Consider the following 26,502-nt stretch of genomic DNA (forward strand, 5'->3'; position numbering starts at 1 on the left):
TAATAAAAGTATAACAGCACATGTTACTCCAACTGGGGACAAAAGCATGCTGTCAGTTCAACAGGGAGCTATGACTATGTTCAGTGTATGAACTGGAAGTATTCTCAACATACGGTAACGTGTTCAATGCATTAATGTGAGTGTAACCTAATGTACACACATACTTATACGCAACTGCACACATAAACATATGTACAAAAATACAAGAATGACTACACACATTCACAAACAGTATACATACTTATATTTACACATAAACTTGAAGACACTTAACACATATACAAAATGATGCTCACACATACACATATATGCTTATAAAGGGATATTCACAAATATAGTATAAAAACACAATGCCCTTCCTTCCTCCACCCCTAGAGTCAGGTCATGTAGTGGATGTAGTCAGAGTCAGGGCGAATGCAGTGGAGCAAACCTAATACTCCTAAAAAACAAAAAGTTTGCAGTGTCTGGTTCTATTTCAGTTCCCAATGGCTTGGCACATCTTTTCTTAGGGTGCTATGGGCTTGCCATTAACAGTATACTACCTGCAAATTAATTTTCATGATGCCTGGAACCAACTAAAGCGGAGTTCACAAGTCCCATTGTTCTGTCCATGGGTGGGAGTCTTGATACCCATATCCCATCAGCCACAAAATGTCAGTAACCCTTTTAGTGAGACACATAAGCTGTAAAATGTGGGGATAGCTCTGAAAGTAGATAATGGAAGGGTATTGATTTATATCTCAGGCAGTCCTTGAAATAACAAAAGTTTGAGCTCTGGAAAGTCTGCAGCAGGTGTTTATTTCACCTTTAGCGAACCTAAAAGGACTAGAATGTGCATCAGAAAAATAGTCCACAAAAGGTAGAATAAAGCTTTCAAGTAAAATATGTGTGTATTTCATTTCAGCATGAAAAAGTCAACTCTGACTTTTGTCTTTTCTAGACTGTGCACAGATTTTAAAGAGGAAAGATGGTAAAAAGCATTGCTTCTAAAACATTTATATACAATTGTAACATTCCTTCTGTGCTGCTTGAAATGTTTAAAGGGGTATTCCAGGAATTATTTTTATTTGACTGTGCTACAGGGGCTGTAAAGTTAGTGTAGTTCATAATATAGTGTCTGTACCTGTGTGTGACGGTTTTCTCACAATTCTGTGATTTTCACCCAATATTTATTTTTAATAGCATACAAAATGACTGTTGTCTCAGATTTTTCCCAGGTTGCAATGTGGCCGAGACCTGACTCACCTGTCAGCTGATGACAGGGACCCTGTCTGCTTCAATGGTTGGAGGGATCGCTTGGTGGGAGAGAGATGAATTGCAACTAATGCAACAGCTGTAGGCACCCTGATTGAAAACCACAAGTATTTTGAATGGATGCAGCTCATTTATGTTTCAATGGGTAGGGTGGCTGATGTGTAGGAGGGAGGAAAATGGAATTATGGGATTTGTAGGCAAAGAAGAAAACTCTAAAAGGAAATACCAGTTCACAAAAAGCTAGCCACAGTGTTATGGTAATCTCATGACATAGCCATTTAGCCCCAAGACAAGCGCAGATCCTTCCTCAGCATGCCCATTACATTCTGCCAGGTACATACTAAAATCACCTTATGGTGGATAACCCCTTTAATGAAAATCAGCAACAATTGAGGGCTTCTTCAGAGAAGAGGTGATGTGGTCAATAAGAGAACATCTGCTTCTGATATTAGTTTTATTTACAGCAAACAATGTTACATGAGACTATGTTTTAGTTTTAGGTTTGTTTAGGTTTTCTCCTCTGGTGTGGGAAGCCCATAAGGCCTATATGAGAGGCATCCTCATCTCCTGGGGTTCCAGGCTTAAAAAGTCCTATAGACAAAAGACTGACCAACTTTTAGCTGACATCTCGGATCTGGAGAGGCTTTATAGGAGATCTCAGGTTGAAGCCACCCTTTCTGATCTGAAGCTCAAAAGGGAACAGCTGCTGACCCATCTACATAACCAGTCCTCTAAGGCCTACCTTCCCATAAACAAAAATATATGCCCATGGAGACAAAGGCAGGAGACTTATGTCTTCCCTCCTTAAAAAGAGAAGGGCCAAGCAGCGTATATTGCGCATAAAAGACAGGGACGGGGTGGTCCACACTGATACTCCCCACATAGCTAGTACTTTTCAACAGTTCTACTCGGATCTATATAACCTCCCCTCACCCGCTGGGGTCGACTTGGCCTCGCCTGTGTCCTCGGCTCAGGATTCTTTCCTCGATGAGTTAGCTCTCCCCAAACTAGATTGCTCCATGGTAAAAAGTCTGCTCTCGCCAGTATCAGAACTAGAGGTCCGTAAGGTTATTAAATCCTTCCCCCCTGGAAAAAGCCCGGGTCCTGATGGACTCCCCCTGTGCTACTATACTAAATTCTTGGATCTCCTTATACCCCACCTCACTACCTCTTTTAACACTTTACTCGAGGGAGGCTCTCTTCCTCGACAGGCGCAGGAGGCACATATTACTCTCATAGCAAAGGAGGGAAAGGATACAGAGGAATGTGGTAGCTACAGACCCATATCTTTGTTGAACCTAGATTTAAAAGTATGGGCCAAACTTCTATCCATGCGCGTTAAAAAGCTGCTGCCCCACTTGATAGCCCCGGAACAGTCAGGCTTTGTCCCTGGCAGAGAAGGGAAGACTAACACTATCAAACTCCTCTCTTATATACACTTTGCTCACTCTAACAAACTCCCACTGGTCCTTCTCGGCGTAGACGCCAAGAAGGCATTTGATAGGGTCAGTTGGTCCTACATGAGAGCGGTCCTTCTTAGATTTGGTTTTCCCTCAGCATTTGTGTCAGCGATATTCACTCTCTATGCTAGCCCCTACGCTTCCCTACAAATTAACGACTCCCTCTCCCCTACCTTTTGCATAATGAGTGGCACCAGGCAGGGGTGCCTCCTATCCCCCTCTCTTTTCATTTTGGTGATGGAGACCCTGCTCCAGAAAATTAGACGGATGCCTGAAGTTAAGGGCTTTGAGACGCCAGAAGGGGAACTTAAGACTTTGGCTTTCGCTGATGATTTGCTTTTCCTATTATCTGACCCCGAGGGGGGGCTCCCCTGCCTGGTCTCCTTATTCGAGAAATTTGGCACCCTCTCCAACTTTAAAGTAAATGTGAACAAATCAGAGTTGGTCAATGTCACGCTCCCTCCTGCTACACAGGCCACCCTGCTAAATATCTCCCCCTTTCCCTGGGCCAAGTCCTCCTTAAAATACCTTGGAGTGCATATCACCCCCACAATTACACGCCTCTACGATACTAACTTTAAGTCCCTCCTTACAGACATCCAGCAGTTATTGACAGAATATGACAATCCCCTTATATCGTGGATTGGTAGGCGTAATGTTATCCAAACATATGTTATTCCAAAAATAGTTTATAGACTATCAATGCTCCCGATAGCACTCCCGCCCTTGTTCTTTTCAACCATAAGAAGACTCTTTTCCCGCTTTCTCTGGAAAGCCAAAAAACCCTGACTGGCTAGGACACTGTTGGCTAGACCCCCCACCAGAGGAGGAATAGGTATGCCGGATGTCCAGATTATATACAAGGCTATTCAATTGAGGAGGTGGATATTTTGCCGTTCACCCTCAGGTCCTCCCCCTTCACATTCAGAGACATCGTCTTTGATATTTCCTCTTATTTTCCCTGTACTTATTATCATATGTGCCAGTTGTGATAAGCTGTTACCTTGCTGGCATACGTTCCTATGATGTTTGATGACTTGCACTCTTGGTGCCTCAGCTGGCCCCGAAATTGGGCCGACCATAGGCCCTAAATCCAATTCCCCTCCCCCTCCTTTCCCCCTTTCCCTCTCTCACTCTTTCTTTCCTACTTTGCCTTTCTCTTCTCCTCTACCCCAATTCTCTATCTTACCTCCTCCCCCCCCCCCCCACCCTATTACTACCCTACATTCCCTCTTAACATGGTGGTTTTCTTTTTGGCTACACAACCAAAGTTCTTTCTAGTTTTGTTTGATTGTTCGTGCCTTAAGGAAGTCCTTGTTATATCATCACACTTTTATTGCTGTGATCATTCTCTGTAATTGTCATTGTTCAAAACCAATAAAAACTAAATTGAGAAAAAAAAACATTGGGAAAGGGCAGATTTCAAAATATAGGAGGGTTGTTTGAAAGGGGTTGTTAGGGAACTATATAAATAAATATGGCCAGTCTGGGGAAAAAAATTGTGTACTCACCTGCTCCGATCCATCCACTGCTCAGCATGTCTTGGTCTCAACACAGAAAAGGGGCTGCTCAACCAATTGGTGGCTGGGGCGGGTTACCTCTTTAAAGGGGTATTCCAGGAAAAAACTTTTTTATATATATCAACTGGCTCCAGAAAGTTAAACAGATTTGTAAATTAATTCTATTAAAAAATCTTAATCCTTTCAGTACTTATGAGCTTCTGAAGTTAAGGTTGTTCTTTTCTGTCTAAATCCTCTGATGACACCTGTCTCGGGAAACGCCCAGTTTAGAAGAGGTTTGCTATGGGGATTTGCTTCTAAACTGGGCGTTTCCCGAAACAGGTGTCATCAGAGAGGATTTAGACAAAAATGAACAACCTTAACTTCAGAAGCTCATAAGTACTGAAAGGATTAAGATTTTTTAATAGAAGTAATTTACAAATCTGTTTAACTTTCTGGAGCCAGTTGATATATATAAAAAAAAGTTTTTTCCTGGAATACCCCTTTAATTCTGAGCCTTCCAACCCTACATACATTACATTATGATGTAATGCACTAGTAGGCACAGTATTAGCTTTGTAGATATATATCACTCACATATTTTGGCAACCAGCAGAACAGAGCGCATAGTAAGGTTGCTGGAGGTAAGCTCCTCAGACACAATATAGTTGAAGGTAAAGAGTAATTATAGCTTTGTAATGTACAGATATACATAAATCACACTTAGCCATGTATATTAAAAGGAATCTGTCAGCTTCAATTTATGTTCTAAACTGCTGACTCTATTAGATAGCTGTTGAAACCAGGGAGACACATGGTATCTTTCATATATCTGTATGTGCCCTTCCAAAGCATAGAAAATGCTTTTGTTCTCCGATGCCAAGTGTCAAGGAGGTGTTTCCAAGGCTCATTGATCAACTTTCCAATAAATACTGAGCAGTGGAGGGATTGGGGCAGGTGAGTACACTTTTTTCCCAGCCTGGTCACCTTTACACGTTAGTTCCTAAGCAACCCCAGTTTTAAACAACCCTCTCATCTCTTGAAATGGTATAGCATCTGTCCTTTACCCCTTGTCTGATAATGCTACAGTGCTTATAGAAAAGCATAGCCCTGGACTAGTCAAGGGATTGGAGCTAGACTGATCTTTCCCACTCCGCTGCTAAGCGTTTGGAATAAACTAATCTGAATGGTGGAGCCGGCCCCGGGAGCTTGTGACATCATAGCCCCGCCCCCTCAATGTAAGTCTGACGGCTGTCACGCCCCCTCCCATAGACTTGCATTGAGGGGGCAGGGCTATGACATCACAAGCTCCCGGCGCCGGCTCCAGCGTTCAGAACAGTTTGTTCCAAACGCTCAGCAGCGGAGTACCCCTTTAAGAGATGTACAGTAATTTTAGCTATTGTAAATAGGTCTGTTAAAGAGCTATATAGCCAACAGAAGAGTGTGGAGATCATAGCTGCCACTGTGTTATTGCTAGTTTGTCTCTGCTTATCCTAATATATTATTCAAAATTTGATCACTTTCTGCCTCAATATGAAACTTTATGTATTACATTACATAAAAGCATTTTCAGCTCTAACCTCCTACTTAGAAATTCCTGGAGAGTATTTGCCCTAGAGTTAGTTATTTATAAAAGGAAAAATGAAATAATTAGTTATGGTCAGAGAATGATGATGACGGCTTCAAACACCGCTTTCATTCTGGACATTGCATGCATTATTGGTATCGCCTTTAATGTCTGGCTGGCACCATCTGAACTCTACGACCCTTTACTAATTTGCTTACTTGGAAATCATCTCACAGAGCATTTATTGTACAGAAAAACCTCTGAATGTAATGCAAGTTAATGAGCTAATTACAGGACATACTGGATCCTGTCTGCGGCAGTATTATCAGTCAGGAACCTGATGGTGGGAGTATTACCCTTTACCTATTCTACAATTGATAAGGGGGCATCAAGAATGGTTCACATGGACAAAACTCTTCACACGGACAAGCCTCAACTAGAAATGTCATATAGGTCAAGTTTATATAGGTTAAATGTTATTATAAAATTCAAATAATGACGTTTCTGTATTGTGAACTGTACTTGTTGGTGTTTTTTATATCATTTTTTAGAACAACTGTACTGGGAGGCTATTACATTGCAATAGTCAGTGTGATGCAAGGGAGACATCTCTGTGCTTAGATTTTAGTGTAAGGTCCAAGTAAGCAAATTAGGAAAGGGTCACATAGTTCTAGGGAGCAGTTCAGCCTGCCTCCTGCTGTATAAGGTGTGAAGCTGCAGCTTCTCTAAGACATTTACAAATCACAGATTACAGTATATTAAAGGGGTACCCCTATCCGCAGAATAGGCAATAAGTGTGTGTGCATGGAGCGGTGGGGTCAGCATGCGGTCCATGCACTGTCTATATGAGCCCCTGCAATACATAACCTGGACTACCCCCTTTCATGAAAATTGACCCATTAAGTGTCAGGATGAGACACTTAAAGACTAATATTTCCCAAAAAAAAATTGATAAACAAGTAACTAGCAACTGACAGAAGTATCAGGGAAGGCAGAGTGTATCTTCAATCTGTTAAAAGGGTTTTTCCACCAAAAGCACAGGATAGGTGACAAATGAGGGATCTCAAGAACAGAGGTAGCTGAATGTCAATACTGATCATTGATGACAAATTATTTCAGTTGGAAAACCCTTTAAAGGGGTATTCCAGGCCACAACATTTTTAAAAATGAGTAATTGTGAATTATAAAATGCTGCTCCAATCACCTGCTGCTGCTGTTCATGTGGCTCCTGGTCCCCGCTGTTCACCACTGCTTCCTGATTCCTGTCACACATCATCCATTAAGCCAATCCCCTTAGAGGTGACCAGCTGAGCGGTGAGTTTCTACAGCGACAAGTAAGCAGCAGTGAGTGGTGCAAGTCGGGAGCTGTTGGAACAGCAGCTGCAGAGGATTGAGGCAGGTAAGTATAGGTTATTTTTATATTATCCTGACTCACTTTGAACATATTATTTGCACCTGGAATAGCCAACCAGCAGCATCACATTTCCACAGGCTCCCTTATAACTGAAAATTCTCTGTAATTTGTCAGAGAAAAAATTTACAGTATTCAAGCAAGCAATGGTATGAAGGGAGTATCCTGGAGGTGGTCTTCCCGACTTCCTACAGCTCAGCTTGATTAACAGGTCTTTCCCTACACCAAGCTGGAACCTATTATACTTGTGCAGCGCTTTCCTAAAACAACTGTCACGATGCCGGCTGGCAGGTAGTGGATCCTCTGTGCCAGAGAGGGATTGGCGTGGACCGTGCTAGTGGACCGGTTCTAAGCCACTACTGGTTTTCACCAGAGCCCGCCGCAAAGCGGGATGGTCTTGCTGCGGCGGTAGTGACCAGGTCGTATCCACTAGCAACGGCTCACCTCTCTGGCTGCTGAAGATAGGCGCGGTACAAGGGAGTAGGCAAAAGCAAGGTCGGACGTAGCAGAAGGTCGGGGCAGGCAGCAAGGATCGTAGTCAGGGGCAACGGCAGAAGGTCTGGAAACACAGGCAAGGAACACACAAGGAACGCTTTCACTGGCACTAAGGCAACAAGATCCGGCAAGGGAGTGCAGGGGAAGTGAGGTGATATAGGGAAGTGCACAGGTGAACACACTGATTGGAACCACTGCGCCAATCAGCGGCGCAGTGGCCCTTTAAATCGCAGAGACCCGGCGCGCGCGCGCCCTAGGGAGCGGGGCCGCGCGCGCCGGGACAGAACAGACGGAGAGCGAGTCAGGTAGGGGAGCCGGGGTGCGCATCGAGAGCGGGCGCTACCCGCATCGCGAATCGCATCCCGGCTGGCAGCGGAATCGCAGCGCCCCGGGTCAGAGGACGTGACCGGAGCGCTGCCGCGGGGAGAGTGAAGCGAGCGCTCCGGGGAGGAGCGGGGACCCGGAGCGCTCGGCGTAACAGTACCCCCCCCCTTGGGTCTCCCCCTCTTCTTAGAGCCTGAGAACCTGAGGAGCAGACTTTTGTCTAGGATGTTGTCCTCAGGTTCCCAGGATCTCTCTTCAGGACCACAACCCTCCCAGTCCACTAAAAAAAAATTTTTCCCTCTGACCTTTTTGGCAGCTAAAATTTCTTTGACCGAGAAGATGTCCGAGGAGCCGGAAACAGGAGTGGGAGGAACAGATTTGGGAGAAAAACGGTTGAGGATGAGTGGTTTGAGAAGAGAGACGTGAAAGGCATTAGGGATACGAAGAGAGGGAGGAAGAAGAAGTTTATAAGAGACAGGATTAATTTGACACAAAATTTTGAAAGGACCAAGATAGCGTGGTCCCAACTTGTAGCTAGGGACACGGAAGCGGACATATTTAGCGGAGAGCCATACCTTGTCTCCAGGGGAAAAAACGGGGGGAGCTCTTCTTTTCTTATCCGCGAACTTCTTCATGCGTGATGAAGCCTGTAAGAGAGAATTTTGGGTCTCTCTCCATATGATGGAAAGGTCACGAGAAATTTCATCCACAGTGGGCAGACCAGAGGGCAAGGGAGTAGGGAGGGGGGGAAGAGGGTGACGGCCGTACACCACGAAAAATGGGGATTTGGAGGAAGACTCAGAGACCCTGAAGTTATACGAGAATTCGGCCCATGGGAGGAGATCTGCCCAGTCATCCTGGCGGGAGGAAACAAAATGTCGCAAATAATCACCCAAGATCTGGTTAATCCTTTCTACTTGTCCATTGGACTGGGGATGATATGCAGAAGAAAAATTTAATTTAATCTTGAGTTGTTTACAGAGAGCCCTCCAGAATTTAGACACGAATTGGACGCCTCTATCCGAGACAATCTGCGTAGGCAACCCGTGAAGACGAAAAATGTGTACAAAAAATTGTTTAGCCAACTGAGGCGCAGAAGGAAGACCAGGAAGAGGGATGAAATGTGCCATTTTGGAGAATCGATCAACGACCACCCAAATAACAGTGTTGCCACGGGAAGGGGGTAAATCAGTAATAAAATCCATACCAATCAGAGACCAAGGCTGTTCGGGGACAGGCAGAGGATGAAGAAAACCAGCGGGCTTCTGGCGAGGAGTCTTATCCCGGGCACAGATAGTGCAGGCTCGCACAAAGTCCACAACATCCGTCTCCAGAGTCGGCCACCAATAGAAGCGGGAGATGAGTTGCACAGATTTCTTGATACCCGCATGACCTGCGAGATGGGAGGAGTGACCCCATTTGAGGATTCCGAGGCGTTGGCGAGGAGAAACAAAGGTCTTTCCTGGAGAAGTCTGCCTGATGGAGGCAGGAGAAGTGGAGATCAGGCAGTCAGGTGGAATGATGTGTTGCGGAGAGAGTTCAACTTCTGAGGCATCCGAGGAACGAGAGAGAGCATCGGCCCTAATGTTCTTATCGGCAGGACGAAAGTGAATCTCAAAATTAAATCGGGCAAAGAACAGAGACCACCGGGCCTGGCGAGGATTCAGCCGTTGGGCAGACTGGAGGTAGGAGAGGTTCTTGTGGTCGGTGTAGATAATAACAGGAGAACTTGATCCCTCCAGCAGATGCCTCCATTCCTCAAGTGCTAATTTAATGGCTAGAAGCTCTCGATCCCCGATGGAGTAGTTCCTCTCCGCTGGAGAGAAGGTCCTAGAGAAAAAACCACAAGTGACAGCATGCCCGGAAGAATTTTTTTGTAGAAGAACAGCTCCAGCTCCCACTGAGGAGGCATCAACCTCCAATAGGAAGGGTTTGGAAGGGTCAGGTCTGGAGAGGACGGGAGCCGAAGAAAAGGCAGACTTGAGTCGTTTAAAGGCGTCTTCTGCTTGAGGGGGCCAGGACTTGGGATCAGCATTTTTTTTGGTTAAAGCCACGATAGGAGCCACAATGGTAGAAAAATGTGGAATAAATTGCCTGTAATAATTGGCGAACCCCAAAAAGCGTTGGATAGCACGGAGTCCGGAGGGGCGTGGCCAATCTAAGACGGCAGAGAGTTTGTCTGGATCCATCTGTAGTCCCTGGCCAGAGACCAAATATCCTAGAAAAGGAAGAGATTGGCATTCAAACAGACATTTCTCAATTTTGGCATAGAGTTGGTTGTCACGAAGTCTCTGAAGAACCATACGGACATGCTGGCGGTGTTCTTCTAGATTGGCAGAAAAAATTAGGATATCGTCCAGATATACAACAACACAGGAGTATAACAGATCACGAAAAATTTCATTGACAAAGTCTTGGAAGACGGCAGGGGCGTTGCACAGTCCAAAGGGCATGACCAGATACTCAAAGTGTCCATCTCTGGTGTTAAATGCCGTTTTCCACTCGTCCCCCTCTCTGATGCGGATGAGGTTATAGGCGCCTCTTAAGTCCAATTTAGTGAAGATGTGGGCACCTTGGAGGCGATCAAAGAGTTCAGAGATGAGGGGTAAGGGGTAGCGGTTCTTAACCGTGATTTTATTAAGACCGCGGTAGTCAATGCATGGACGTAGGGAGCCATCTTTTTTGGACACAAAGAAAAATCCGGCTCCGGCAGGAGAGGAGGATTTACGGATAAAGCCCTTTTTTAGATTCTCCTGGACGTATTCGGACATGGCAAGAGTCTCTGGGGCAGAGAGAGGATAAATTCTGCCCCGGGGTGGAGTAGTGCCCGGGAGGAGGTCGATAGGGCAATCATAAGGCCTGTGAGGAGGTAGAGTCTCAGCTTGTTTTTTGCAGAAAACATCCGCGAAGTCCATATAGGCCTTAGGGAGACCGGTTACTGGAGGAACCACAGAGTTACGGCAAGGGTTACTGGGAACCGGTTTTAGACAGTTCTTGGAACAAGAGGACCCCCAACTCTTGATCTCCCCAGTGGACCAATCCAGGGTAGGGGAATGAAGTTGAAGCCAGGGAAGTCCAAGGAGAATTTCCGAGGTGCAATTGGGGAGGACCAAAAGTTCAATCCTCTCATGATGAGATCCGATGCTCATAAGAAGGGGCTCCGTGCGGAAACGTATGGTACAGTCCAATCTTTCATTATTTACACAATTGATGTAGAGGGGTCTGGCGAGACTGGTCACCGGGATGTTGAACCTGTTGACGAGAGAGGCCAAAATAAAATTTCCTGCAGATCCAGAGTCCAAGAAGGCCACTGTAGAGAAGGAGAAGGCAGAGGCAGACATCCGCACAGGCACAGTAAGACGTGGAGAAGCAGAGTAGACATCAAGGACTGTCTCATCTTTGTGCGGAGTCAGCGTACGTCTTTCCAGGCGGGGAGGACGGATAGGACAATCTCTCAGGAAGTGTTCGGTACTAGCACAGTACAGGCAGAGGTTCTCCATACGGCGTCGTGTCCTCTCTTGAGGTGTCAGGCGAGACCGGTCGACCTGCATAGCCTCCACGGCGGGAGGCACAGGAACAGATTGCAGGGGACCAGAGGAGAGAGGAGCCGAGGAGAAGAAACGCCTCGTGCGAACAGAGTCCATATCTTGGCGGAGTTCCTGACGCCTTTCGGAAAAACGCATGTCAATGCGAGTGGCTAGGTGAATAAGTTCATGTAGATTAGCAGGAATTTCTCGTGCGGCCAGAACATCTTTAATGTTGCTGGATAGGCCTTTTTTGAAGGTCGCGCAGAGGGCCTCATTATTCCAGGACAATTCTGAAGCAAGAGTACGGAATTGTACGGCATACTCGCCAACGGAAGAATTACCCTGGACCAGGTTCAACAGGGCAGTCTCAGCAGAAGAGGCTCGGGCAGGTTCCTCAAAGACACTTCGGATTTCCGAGAAGAAGGAGTGTACAGAGGCAGTGACGGGGTCATTGCGGTCCCAGAGCGGTGTGGCCCATGACAGGGCTTTTCCGGACAGAAGGCTGACTACGAAAGCCACCTTAGACCTTTCAGTGGGAAACAGGTCCGACATCATCTCCAGATGCAGGGAACATTGGGAAAGAAAGCCACGGCAAAACTTAGAGTCCCCATCAAATTTATCCGGCAAGGATAAGCGTATCCCAGGAGCGGCCACTCGCTGCGGAGGAGGTGCAGGAGCTGGCGGAGGAGATGACTGCTGAAGCTGTGGTAGTAACTGTTGTAGCATAACGGTCAGTTGAGACAGCTGTTGGCCTTGTTGCGCTATCTGTTGTGACTGCTGGGCGACCACCGTGGTGAGGTCAGCGACAACTGGCAGAGGGACTTCAGCGGGATCCATGGCCGGATCTACTGTCACGATGCCGGCTGGCAGGTAGTGGATCCTCTGTGCCAGAGAGGGATTGGCGTGGACCGTGCTAGTGGACCGGTTCTAAGCCACTACTGGTTTTCACCAGAGCCCGCCGCAAAGCGGGATGGTCTTGCTGCGGCGGTAGTGACCAGGTCGTATCCACTAGCAACGGCTCACCTCTCTGGCTGCTGAAGATAGGCGCGGTACAAGGGAGTAGGCAAAAGCAAGGTCGGACGTAGCAGAAGGTCGGGGCAGGCAGCAAGGATCGTAGTCAGGGGCAACGGCAGAAGGTCTGGAAACACAGGCAAGGAACACACAAGGAACGCTTTCACTGGCACTAAGGCAACAAGATCCGGCAAGGGAGTGCAGGGGAAGTGAGGTGATATAGGGAAGTGCACAGGTGAACACACTGATTGGAACCACTGCGCCAATCAGCGGCGCAGTGGCCCTTTAAATCGCAGAGACCCGGCGCGCGCGCGCCCTAGGGAGCGGGGCCGCGCGCGCCGGGACAGAACAGACGGAGAGCGAGTCAGGTAGGGGAGCCGGGGTGCGCATCGCGAGCGGGCGCTACCCGCATCGCGAATCGCATCCCGGCTGGCAGCGGAATCGCAGCGCCCCGGGTCAGAGGACGTGACCGGAGCGCTGCCGCGGGGAGAGTGAAGCGAGCGCTCCGGGGAGGAGCGGGGACCCGGAGCGCTCGGCGTAACAACAACATTTTGTTAAAGCCGTGTTGGGGAAAGCTGAGCATCGTTTGGACACTTGCTCCGTGCCATAGGTAAGGGGAAAATGTTTACAGAATTTTTCATGCTTGCCTTTAGCTAAACTACACTAAAATAAGAGGGGACACATTTATTAAAACAAACACCTCTTAATAAATCTGTTGCATCGGTAGCTTTTAAAAAAAAAAAATTTGGTGTGGATTTTCTAATGACTTTTATGGGAGAAAAAAACATAATAATTGTAATTTTTATTGATATAAAAAAATGTATTGAAATCAATGTTATATGGATTTCTTGCAGGTCCATGTTAAAACCTACACGGAACCCACATCAAAAAAAAAAGTTTGCATGAACGTCACTTTAGCTTTGATGTCTACTATTTCCACGTGATGCCAGTTACTAGTTACAGCTGACGCCCATGGGCAGTGGTGAGGGCAGATCACCTCTGCCCATGTCATCACTAAGCAGCACATTTCCGAAACCATGCAGGGATCATTTCCTACCTGTGCATGTCCTCAATATACTAAATCAAATATGTTAAAGGGGTATTCCAGACAAAAACTTATTTTTATATATCAACTGGCTCCGGAAAGTTAAACAGATTTGTAAATTACTTCTATTAAAAAAATCTTAATCCTTCCAATAGTTATTAGCTTCTGAAGTGTTCTGTCTAACTGCTCAATGATGATGTCACGTCCCGGGAGCTGTGCATGATGGGAGAATATCCCCATAGGAGCTGGACAGCTCCCGGGACGTGAGTCATCAGAAAGCAGTTAGACAGAAAACAGCAACTCAACTTCAGAAGCTAATAACTATTGGAAGGATCAAGATTAACTTTCTTCTGAAGTTAAGGTTGTTCTTTTCTGTCAAAATCCTCTCTGATGACACCTGTCTCGGGAAACGCCCAGTTTAGAAGAGATTTGCTATGGGGATTTGCTTCTAAACTGGGCGTATCCCGAGACAGGTGTCATCAGAGAGGATTTTGACAGAAATGAACAACCTTAACTTCAGAAGCTCATAAGTACTGAAAGGATTAAGATTTTTTAATAGAAGTTATTTACAAATCTGTTTAACTTTCCGGAGCCAGTTGATATATAAAAAAAAAGTTTTTGCCTGGAATACCCCTTTAAGTACTCTAAATCAGAGCTTCAATAAAAGATTATCTAAAGCAGATGTATACAATATACACCCCCCATCTATCTATCTACATTGTCCAAGTGTATTACAGTTGAAATCATTCAGGTACTGGTTGCTCAAGCGTTCTATTTAGTAGTACGTCTACTAGCGGGTGAATACAGAATAGAGGTGACTTCAGAGGGCTCCCTGGTCCAATTAGTGCAGCATGCATAATCATATATTCGGGAGCGCTATAAAGCACGTACCCCCGCAGCTCCAAAGATCAGCTGAAATGTAATCTTGCCAAATGTAGAGACCCACTTTGAAGACACCGCAGCCTCTCTTAAGGCTAGATTTATAAAAGGTTACCCAAGGCAAAGTCAACATTATGCAAATCATGCCTTAAAAATAGTAACATTTACCAATCTATAACTCTTAAAAAAATAGCCCGAAAATGTCTTGAATGTTTCAAATTAAAAGCGCTCGTCTGCATTTCCACTTTAATTAGCTGCTGGAATATGAGCTTTAAAATGAGTCCTTTATAGCTTTTCAGCCTCAGCTGCTGGTGTTGAGCGGGCGAACAATTTGTATTATTTTTCTTTTTCTCATTACCATTTGATGGCTTAAAAGCTGTAAGGCAAATTACCTGATCAACCGGAACCTCCACTTTCGTGTTTTCATCTTCCTGAACTTCTGATGCCCCCCACATTTCTGATCTGCCTTCGCCAGCTTTGAAAATGCCATCATCTGCACAAAAAAAGCAAGAAAAAAAAAATGGTTTGACTGAAATATGGCTCGATTCTGGCCCTCTGTGGTGGAATAAAACAACTACAGCTGTTACACGGATCATTCAGCACCATAAACTTGGACGGGCAATTCCAGTACAGTGATCATCCGGTCACCTATTATTAGTACATGCATAATGTCAAGCATAGTGACATACAGTGGCCCCTCAAGTTACAATATTAATCGGTTCCGGGACGACCATTGTATGTTGAAACCATTGTATGTTGAGACCAGAACTCTATGGAAACCTTGTAATTGGTTCTAAAGCCCCAAAAATAGGAAAAAGTGAGGATTAAAGAAAAATAAGTAGATAATTAATATAGATAAAGCAAGTCCTTACATATAAAAGTAAGAAAGAGCTGCTGGGAGCTGTAATCACTGTTTATGTCAGTGTTTTCCAAGCAGGGAGCCTCCAGCTGTTGCAACACTACAACTCCCAGCATGCCCGGACAGCCAAAGGCTGTCCGGGCATGCTGGGAGTTGTAGTTTTGCAACAGCTGGGGGCACCCTGCTTGGGAAACACTGGTCTATGCAGAGGACAGGAGCTTCTTCGGGGTCCTGTACAGTACACGCAATGTCCTAAAAATGTAACATGGAGCCGCCCTTACCTGGTGTCCAAAGGAGCAGCTAACCCTGGGACAGGTAAAGAGTAGTACAGGACATGTAATACCTCCCTGTACTGTAGGGGGCGCCACCAGACACCAGTCAGTGCATACGCTTCAGTAATGCAGGTGTTTTACCAGTAAATTGCCCATTCTGATTGGTCAGTTCTTCCGGCCATTGACAGGTTTCACAGATCTGGACTGTCTGTAGTATTGTATGTTGAGTCTGGTTTCAACTTACAATGGTCCAGAAAAGACCATTGTATGTTGAAACTATTGTATGTTGAGGCCATTGTAAGTTGAGGGATCACTGTATTGTATCATTTGTGTGCTTTTTGTTATTTTTGGCCTATTTTTGTTTCACTGCTGTTGTGCAAGCTATTTTTGCACAAAATTCATAAAAATGCACAAGCATCTTCCTACATTTTGCTCAAAAGATTCGCCCCTTTACCTTTGGATTGAGTGTGTATAAACTGTACCTGGTCAGAGGAGAAACACAGATGCTAATATTTTTGCACTATTTTTAAACTTCACACATAATAAATCACCCAAAAACACAAGCTAATGAGAAATCACGCCTCCAAGAGGAGAAAAATCAACACAGAAAGCGCACTAACAAAATCACTAATACACATGATAAATTCAATTAAAACCATTTAGACCATTAATTAGCATATTTTCTATCAAATATTCACAATTTTGCCCTTGATAGATCTCCTCTAGAGATGAGCGAACTTACAGTAAATTCGATTCGTCACGAACTTCTCGGCTCAGCAGTTGATGCTTTTCCTGCATAAATTAGTTCAGCTTTCAGGTGCTCTGGTGGGCTGAAAAAGGTGGATACAGTCCGAGTAAAGAGTCTCCTAGGACTGTATCCACCTTTTCCAGCCCACGGGAGCACCTCAAAGCTGAACTAATTTATGCAGGAAAAGTCATCAACTGCCGAGCCGAGAAGTTTGTGACGAATCGAATTTGCTGTAAATTCGCTCATCTCTAGTAGCAACCCGTATATAGGTACAAATGGACATCCAGACACATACAGCAAGCAGAGATAACATTAAAATCACTGACATAGGATATATTCAGCTGGAAGTAAACTGTTGGGGTAAAAATGCACCACTCACCACTTCAGAGAAAGTGGACAAAATATGACATAAAAGGTGCGTGGCCAGAACAACTAGTCAAATTTACTATGATTTATGCCAATTATCTGGTGTAAATCATAGCTAAAATCTATGCCAGCGCAAGACTTGCATAGATTTCACTGTGTGGCACAAGGCCAGCTGTTGCATAGTGGAAGATACATTAAAGGAGTAGTCCAGTGGTGACTCAGTGGTGAACAACTTATCCCTATCTTAAGGATAGGGGATAAGTTGCAGATCGTGGGGGGTCCGACTGCTGGGGCCCCCCACGATCTCCTGTACAGAACCCCGACAGCCTGCGGGAAGGGGGCGTGTCGACCTCCGCACGAAGCGGCGGCCGACACGCCCCCTCAATACAACTCTATGGCAGAGCCGAAGCGCTGCCTTCGGCAATCTCCGGCTCTGCCATTGAGATGTATTGAGGGGGCGTGTCGGCCGCCGCTTCGTGCAGGGGTCGACACCCGCTATCTGGCCGGAGAGCCGGGGCCTTGTACAGAGAGATCGCAGGGGGCCCCAGCGGTCGGACCCCCCGCGATCTCAAACTTATCCCCTATCCTTAGGATAGGGGATACGTTTTTCACCACTGGACTACCCCTTTAAAGAGGTACTCCGGTGGAATTATTATTATTATTTTTTTTTTATCAACTGGTGCCAGAAAGTTAAACAGATTTGTAAATTACTTCTATTAAAAAATCCTTCCAGTACATATTAGCTGCTGAATACTACAGAGGAAATTCTTTTCTTTTTGGAACACAGACCTCTCTGCTGACATCATGACCACAGTGCTCTCTGCCGACATCTCTGTCCATTTTAAGAACTGCCCAGAGTAGGAGAAAATCCCCAAAGAAAACATATGCTGCTCTGGACAGTTCCTAAAATGGACAGAGATGTCAGCAGAGAGCACTGTGGTCATGATGTCAGCTGAGAGCTCTGTGCTCCAAAAAGAAAAGAACTTCCTCTGTAGTATTCAGCAGCTAATAAGTACTGGAAGGATTAAGATTTTTTTTAATAGAAGCAATTTACAAATCTGCTTAACTTTCTGGCACCAGTTGATGAAAAATGTTTTCCACCGGAGTACCCCTTTAAGGGACTGGCGCCTCTTAATTAATCTGAATGAAACAAATGGCAATGGGAGTTAACTTAAAAACAAAGTGTAATACACCAGTTAGTAAATGTCCCTCTGAGTTCCAAGGATCTGAGAGACACTTACCTGTTTCAGAATGGCAGATCTTACGAGATGTTCCCAGTACGCAATAATGGAAACATCTCAAAAAACACAGCCAATTTTACTGCATGTGAACATGGCCTCAAACAGTAAAAGTGAATGACATAAATCAGGTGTAATCAATCGTGAAAAATATATTGTATACAGTATATATATATATATATATATATATATATATATAAGTGTAATCAAATGCACAAACTGCATCAATAAGTGGCACAGATTATATATCAATTCAATATAGTGCATATAAAAACATGGGGGGAGATTTATCAAGCTGTTCCCATCATTTTTTTGGGGGCTGTAAAAAGGCGCAAATTTTGCCCAATTTTGTGATTTTGTGCAACTTTTTTGTGCCTTTTTGAAATAGACATTTTTGGAATAACTGGCTGTGGGTTGCAGGGCTGTGCAGTTGTCCATGCAGTGGACAGTATTAATTAACTGCGCCATTGTTAAAAAGGCGCAACATTTTTGCAGAAACAAAAAAAAACGCCAATGTAGACCATGACCAAGTTGGCTTAAAAAAAAAAAAGAGAACAGTGAAAAGAAGCACTTATTTAGAAAGGAGTCCTCTTTTAGAATAGAGTAATCCACATTATACTGTTCTATGTTGCTCAGTATCTCATCCTGATCATGTACATGTACTTTGTATGTGTCTGTGACCTACATTTCTCTCAGAATTAGCTTTATTTCTGAAATACCTTAACTTTATCCCCCAGAAGCAGGGGGGCGGGTACTCACTGTGATAACCACTCCCCCACCTCCCCCTCCCTCTCCTCAGTCCAGTGCTTCCCAACCAGGGTGCCTCCAGCTGTTGAAAAACTAAAACTCCCAGCATGCCTGCACAGCCAAATGATGTGTGGGCATGCTGGGAGCTGTAGTTTTCCAACAGCTGGAGGTAGTCCCCCATTATCTCTCACACACACACACACACACACACACACACACAGGCTTCATATATTCTTACACATACACATTAGATAGACACACTGATATACACACATACACATATATACACACACACACACTGGCTTCATATATTCTTACACATACACATTAGATAGACACACTGATACATACAAATATATCCACACACACACACACACTGGCTTCATATATTCTTACACATACACATTAGATAGACACACTGATATACACACATACACATATATCCACACACACACATGCACACGCTTGGACACTTTTTCATCTGCAATGCATGTTTCTGCCTAATTGATTTCTGCTGTGTGAGAGACAGCAGCAGTCTTCCTGCCCCTCCCCCTTCTCTTCACATGAGTCTCTGCAGTGTGTACAGCCCCTCCCCCCTCCAAAACGTCCCGGAGTCCAGGACAAAGCAGTGTTCACAGAAGCACTGAATGCATTCCAGGAGGCAGAGGGGGCAGTTCTTTGACTGGATTTTTCAGTATGAAATACTAAAAATTTTCTAATGAAAGCAATTGCAAAACCTATTGGTTTTGCATGCTTTACAACATATCAAAAGTTTTTATATCTGACAGTGCCCATTTAAGTCACCGGTGACGTGAGCACTATGCTCTGTTAGTGCGGCACATGTGCAGTGACACCGTGCAGAGCGGTCGCAGCAGGGAGAGCTCTCATGTCATCAGGACGTGAGAGCTATACGTAATCTTTAGGCACATGCGCTCTGTCGACAGAGTGCAGCGCTCACGTGCCTGGTGACTCCACGTAACTAGGACGTGGAGTCGAAGATAATGAATATGCAAATTGCAGGGGCAGTATTATGAGCTGACCGGCAGAGGGGGCCAGCCAACGGGGCCGCCTCCACAGCACAATTCACTGGACTGTACAACGGACCATTGAAAGCCCATATCTCCATAACCAGTGGACCAAATTTAGTAAGTGGCCCCTCTGTGTACTCATGGTAACCCACTCTATAACCCAGTGTTCTGGGTTTGGGGTGGGTGATTAGGCTGAGAGTTTTCATTTAATATCGCTGGAAAATAAATTACTGTCATTTTTGAATATGTCTCCCTGTGTTTATACAGGACAATGAGCCATACTAATCCTAATTGTACTTTACAATAAAAATGGCTGTATAAATAAAGTACAAAGATGTTCTGCTTTTTTATTAACTACCAGCAGTATTGAATCTTGGAGCAATGGGAAGGTGGCTTGGTCCGACAAATCATTTTTTTCATTATGTGGATGGCTGGGTTCGGATGCATCACTTTCCTGTTGAAGAGATGGTACCAGAATGGACTATGGAAAAAAGATAAGCTGGAGGAGGATGTGTGATGTTAATGGGAAAGTTACTTTAACACATAACACCTACGTAAACATTTATAGCAACAGAATTTCCTTATGTCAGTCGCCTATTTCAGCAGCATAATGTGCCTTGCCACACTGTAAAATTGTACAGGAATATTTCAGAGAATCCCACAGCAGAATTGATCTCACGACAGAATTTCCACGGCAGAATGCATTGATCTCTCAGCAGAATTTCCGCGGCAAATGTTGCTGAGCCTAATTTTGGCATCCACAACAACATTGAACCTGTTCAATGTTTTTGCAGATTCTGCTTGGAAATGCACTGCCATCCATGAGACGGCACATTTCCGATCGGTCCTAGAGCCAGCATGTTTTACCGGCGTTCCACTGTCTAAGGAATGTCCGCACAGACATTTTCCATTCGGAGATTCCACCCTGTGAACATAATGGTGCCTGGCCCCTGCTAATCAGTCTCAAAACACAAGAAATTCCTACTCAGCCAATCAATTCCCACAGCAGTGAACACCTCAGCCAGTGATAGGCTAAGTAGGCACTTCCTGTGTTACAAGACATCACCATGCTCATTAGTGGGGACTGGGCACCATCAGAGCGGCAGTGGTGGGGAATTAGGAAAGGTGAGTACGGCTTATTTTTCAGCCTGAGCCCTGATATTATTTTCTGTATCAGACAACACCTTTAAAAGTAAAAAGGTTAAAGGTTGCAGATGTAAATAATTTGCTCCAAAGAAGTATACCAACTTGTTCTAATATCCAGGAAAGAAACTCCAGCTCAGTGCAAAAAGACCATTTAAAATCCATGTTGTATTAAAAACAACATTCCAACATGGAACATACACAGCGTGTTTGAGACATCTTAAGAGTTTACTCTTATTCATAATAGTGCTATAGACTATGGCTTACTCTAATATGGTGCGTTGAATTGAAAGTTCACCCTGACCTGTCATACATGCTGGCTACTGGCCTCCTGCAAACCTCTACAACTTTTCTTAATTATATTTGGTGGTTGTACTTCTTCCCAATATACTTGACGTTAGAACTCAGCACTGTTCTGCTGCTGCTACGTCTTGGGTCACCTACTCCTGCAATATGAACGTCATATGAGTGAGCCAGTTAAACAGTGGCTGCAGCCATAGTGACATTGCTACTACAAGTGGACAAAGACTGGCGGCCCACTCATATAATGTGTCATCCCTATGAATAACACGTAATCAGGCGGGAGCGTTAACAGAGATGTGGTAAGTGACTTCAACAATGGCAGTGAAGAAACCGTGAAAAAATTCTAAAGATGACTATTGAGATGTAGCAAAAAATTGAAGAAAAAAAAGCCAAAACCTGAATCGGATTACTAACAAATTTTTATTTTATTTTTGGGAAACTTGTGTCTATACCCCCACTCCATGCTTCAGTTGTGTGAGGGGGTGTATCCTTGTTTAAGAGGCTTTAGTGCATAAAGTATATAAGCATTACTACAGTAGCAGTACTCATGCCATAATTAAAAACTGTGTGGTTCGAAAAGTGTTGGCGTTTTTTATCATCACTTTTTTCCTATGATTTACTTTTGAGGAGCTGGCTTAACACTATTAAGAAGTGTATTATTTTAGGCTATTGGGAAGAAGTAAATAATTGGGAGGTTGTTTGCGAAAAAACCTTAGAATGTTTCTAAAATTCCCCAGCCCCTATTACTTCTATTGGGGGGGGGGGAGGGGAATTTATCAAAACCTGTGCAAAGCAAATGTTGCCCAGTTGTCCATAGCAACCAATCAGATTGCTTCTTTTATTTTGCAAAGGCCTTGTGAAAAATGAAAGAAGCGATCTGATTGGTTGCTATGGGCAACTGGACAACTTTTCCTCTGGACAGGTTGTGATAAATCTCCCCCTATGTGCCTAAATCCACTTAGGTAAACCAAAGGTATTAGAGAGGACAGATTCAATTTACCAGATTCGTGATTTGTAGCAAATTAAAGTCACATTTTAAAAAATGAATAAAGAAAACACTTTTAAGGATCCCTCAACTCTGATAAAATTGTTCATAAAATGCAAACTGCGAACAAGTTACCTATAAAATGATATTGACTTCCAAAGAACTCGCTCAACTGGAGAAAAAATTCTACATCTGACGAGACCAAAAAGGCACATATGAATAAAAAATGAAGGCGCACACTGACTAGACAGCCTTAATTATTTCCTTGCTCTCCCCACACATGCATATGCATGCAAACATGTCTTACACAATCATGACAGCGCAATTTATCACAGATAACACCACAACATATGGTGAAAATGGGGCCTAGCTGAATCTGAGAAGACAAAATTGTGATTTTTTTTTTCCCATTATTTTTAAGTCAGCCCTTAATAACAGCACCATTTATAATGCGGCAATGTGAGATTCTGCAATTCCCTTTTATATGGGAACTCATGAGGCTTTTGTTCTTTTTCAAAACATACAGGGCCTTGAGCTAAATGTTATATAGCAATATATCTGAGACAGTCTTCTTTTTGTAATCTAAACACGTGCGAGTCCTTTGGCATCCTGGATAATCTATGCATGTGCCTTTGTAGCTGAGGTAACTACAAGTTGGGAAACCATTGTGTTAAAGAAATAAATAAAATCAAATAAAAGCCATACAGCCAGGCATTACATCATCTTTATCTGAATTTCTGAGAACATAGCGATTGTTTGTAGTCCTTGATATAATAGGGAGGAGAATACAGTGTAAATGAATAGAACCATCTGCAGCCGGAGAAATGACATGACTGGCCCATGGCAGCTCTGTCTTGCATCTTTCCTTTATCTTTTTTATTTGACAACAGACCATAATTATAAAATAAGGGATTTCATTTTATATGCTGCAAGTCTGAAAGAACATTTTCCAGAAAAATTATAAAAGGGAGAAAAATCTAAAATAAACTATGAGCTGTAAGATTTTGACAGTAAGAAGAACTGAGGCAGGATTCGCAGAGTTTGACGCACATTTAATTTATAGTAAATGTTCTTGACGTTAGTGGAATTTCTAACAAAACGCAACAATAGACTTTTTTTTTCTCTTTGTTTTTAAAAGCATTTCAAAATGTGAAAACCACCCTGCATTTCAAGCGTTTTGGTGTCTTTGTTTTTTTATAATATTTAAAACATGCGTTTTTCGGGCATTTTTTGTTCTATTATTGGAAACACAGAAGAAAAAAAATGCCCATAACCAGTGCATATTACGTAAAAAAAAAAAATTTTGTGTCAAAGATGCTTCAAAAAATAGCGGCGGCGGTGGGGGCGGTGTGCGGTGCGTGGGTAGGGAGGGGATGGCTGGGGGGCAGCGGCGGTGGTTGGGAGGACCCCCGGACAGGCAGGGGGAGAGAAGCGGTTTCGGCGGTGGTCTCTGATTCAGCCATAGCCGCTGCAGTTCATTGATTTGAAGCGCCCGCTTTAAATCAATGATCTGCAGCAGCTTCTTGGGGGGTGGAGAAATAGCCGATAACTTATACCGGAATATCGGTATAAGTTATTGGCTATCGGCCTGAAAGGCCACAGATTATCGGTAAACGCTAAAAAAAAAAAACTATCGGTCGATCCCTAGTTCCCACTGTTATGCTGCTTATGCAACTACCATTAAAGTGTACCTGTCATGAGCAAAACCTTTTTTTTTCCCAATTCAAACAGGGTTTTTATTAAAGAAACCAAGACAAAACAGAGCACATTACAAAGAAATTCCAAAAAATGTGCAAAAGGACCTGTAGGTCCAACAAGCGTAATCAATGCTCTACAGGAACACAGAGAAACAATAATATATATAACAGGGCTCGCAGGAACAACAAAACTGAAAGATAATGGGAGTGTAGCAAGGATAGGAAGCAGAACTAGGGCATAGGCCATGACAAGAAATAAATGTGAAGCCACACCAACTTGGTCAAGTGACTAGATACATGGCGAAAGCCACTGACTAGGAAGCTCAGACAAAAAAAAAGAGGGAGCAAGCACCAAAAGTGAAAAACATCAAAAGCACAAAAACATGAAGAGGGAAAGCAAAAAAGAGGAGAAAGGAAAGAAGAAGGACCAGGGGAGAGCCAAACATACAAACCAAGAAAGAGAGCATGAGGAAAGGCCAGAACCGGGTAACCCCAGCGTGCCGTGAAACTGCAGCAAAAGAGGGCAAGGGGGAGAAAACCCCACATGGGTCTAGAGAAAAGAAATTAAGTGACAGCAAAAACTTTTTATATAATGTTGAAAACTTTTTATGTATATTTGTAATATACATTGATTAAAAAATTTGTATATTTTTGTCCCTGCAGCTATTGACTGAGTGTTTCTGTGAGGAGATTAAATACAGGAAGTGTGGGTAGACAAGCAGGGCTCTGTGCACTGAAGACAAGCAGGGCTTTGTGAAGTGAGGACAAGCAGGGCTCTGTGAACTGAGGACAAGCAGGGCTTTGTGAAGTGAGGACAAGCAGGGCTCTGTGCAGTGAGGACAAGCAGGGCTCTGTGCAGTGAGGACAAGCAGGGCTCTGTGCAGTGAGGACAAGCAGGGCTCTGTGCACTGAGGACAAGCAGAGATCTGCACACTGAGGACAAGCAGGGCTCTGTGCACTGAGGACAAGCAGAGCTCTGTACACTGAGGACAAGCAGAGATCTGTACACTGAGGACAAGCAGAGATCTGTACACTGAGGACAAGCAGAGATCTGTACACTGAGGACAAGCAGAGCTCTGTGCACTGAGGACAAGCAGGGCTCTGTGCACTGAAGACAAGCAGGGCTTTGTGAAGTGAGGACAAGCAGGGCTCTGTGAACTGAGGACAAGCAGGGCTTTGTGAAGTGAGGACAAGCAGGGCTCTGTGCAGTGAGGACAAGCAGGGCTCTGTGCACTGAGGACAAGCAGAGATCTGCACACTGAGGACAAGCAGGGCTCTGTGCACTGAGGACAAGCAGAGCTCTGTACACTGAGGACAAGCAGAGATCTGTACACTGAGGACAAGCAGAGCTCTGTACACTGAGGACAAGCAGAGCTCTGTGCACTGAGGACAAGCAGAGCTCTGTGCACTGAGGACAAGCAGAGCTCTGTACACTGAGGACAAGCAGAGATCTGTACACTGAGGACAAGCAGGGCTCTGTGCAGTGAGGACCAGCAGGGCTCTGTACACTGAGGACAAGCAGATATCTGTACACTGAGGACAAGCAAGGCTCTGTGCACTGAGGACAAGCAGGGCTCTGTACACTGAGGACAAGCAGGGCTCTGTGCACTGAAGACAAGCAGGGCTTTGTGAAGTGAGGACAAGCAGGGCTCTGTGAACTGAGGACAAGCAGGGCTTTGTGAAGTGAGGACAAGCAGGGCTTTGTGAAGTGAGGAAAAGCAGGGCTCTGTGCAGTGAGGACAAGCAGGGCTCTGTGCAGTGAGGACAAGCAGGGCTCTGTGCAGTGAGGACAAGCAGGGCTCTGTGCACTGAGGACAAGCAGAGATCTGCACACTGAGGACAAGCAGGGCTCTGTGCACTGAGGACAAGCAGAGCTCTGTACACTGAGGACAAGCAGAGATCTGTACACTGAGGACAAGCAGAGATCTGTACACTGAGGACAAGCAGAGATCTGTACACTGAGGACAAGCAGAGCTCTGTGCACTGAGGACAAGCAGGGCTCTGTGCACTGAAGACAAGCAGGGCTTTGTGAAGTGAGGACAAGCAGGGCTCTGTGAACTGAGGACAAGCAGGGCTTTGTGAAGTGAGGACAAGCAGGGCTCTGTGCAGTGAGGACAAGCAGGGCTCTGTGCACTGAGGACAAGCAGAGATCTGCACACTGAGGACAAGCAGGGCTCTGTGCACTGAGGACAAGCAGAGCTCTGTACACTGAGGACAAGCAGAGATCTGTACACTGAGGACAAGCAGAGCTCTGTGCACTGAGGACAAGCAGAGCTCTGTGCACTGAGGACAAGCAGAGCTCTGTACACTGAGGACAAGCAGAGATCTGTACACTGAGGACAAGCAGGGCTCTGTGCAGTGAGGACCAGCAGGGCTCTGTACACTGAGGACAAGCAGATATCTGTACACTGAGGACAAGCAAGGCTCTGTGCACTGAGGACAAGCAGGGCTCTGTACACTGAGGACAAGCAGGGCTCTGTGCACTGAAGACAAGCAGGGCTTTGTGAAGTGAGGACAAGCAGGGCTCTGTGAACTGAGGACAAGCAGGGCTTTGTGAAGTGAGGACAAGCAGGGCTCTGTGCAGTGAGGACAAGCAGGGCTCTGTGCACTGAGGACAAGCAGAGATCTGCACACTGAGGACAAG

The 26,502-nt window shown here is 44.8% G+C and overlaps 1 protein-coding gene across 5 annotated transcripts in view; it reads right to left on the reverse strand.

Annotated features, from left to right (window-relative positions):
- DCDC2 (doublecortin domain containing 2) overlaps positions 1-26,502 on the reverse strand; it is a 195,970-nt gene that overhangs the window by 23,597 nt on the left and 145,871 nt on the right. For all 5 annotated transcript variants that reach the window (XM_056521305.1, XM_056521302.1, XM_056521303.1 and 2 more), the window contains one exon: positions 14,865-14,965. In XM_056521305.1, the coding sequence (XP_056377280.1) occupies positions 14,865-14,965 (101 nt within the window). The remainder of the gene's footprint in view (positions 1-14,864; positions 14,966-26,502) is intronic.

Source organism: Hyla sarda, chromosome 5 (genome assembly GCF_029499605.1).
Source record: "Hyla sarda isolate aHylSar1 chromosome 5, aHylSar1.hap1, whole genome shotgun sequence".
Taxonomy (NCBI): domain Eukaryota; kingdom Metazoa; phylum Chordata; class Amphibia; order Anura; family Hylidae; genus Hyla; species Hyla sarda.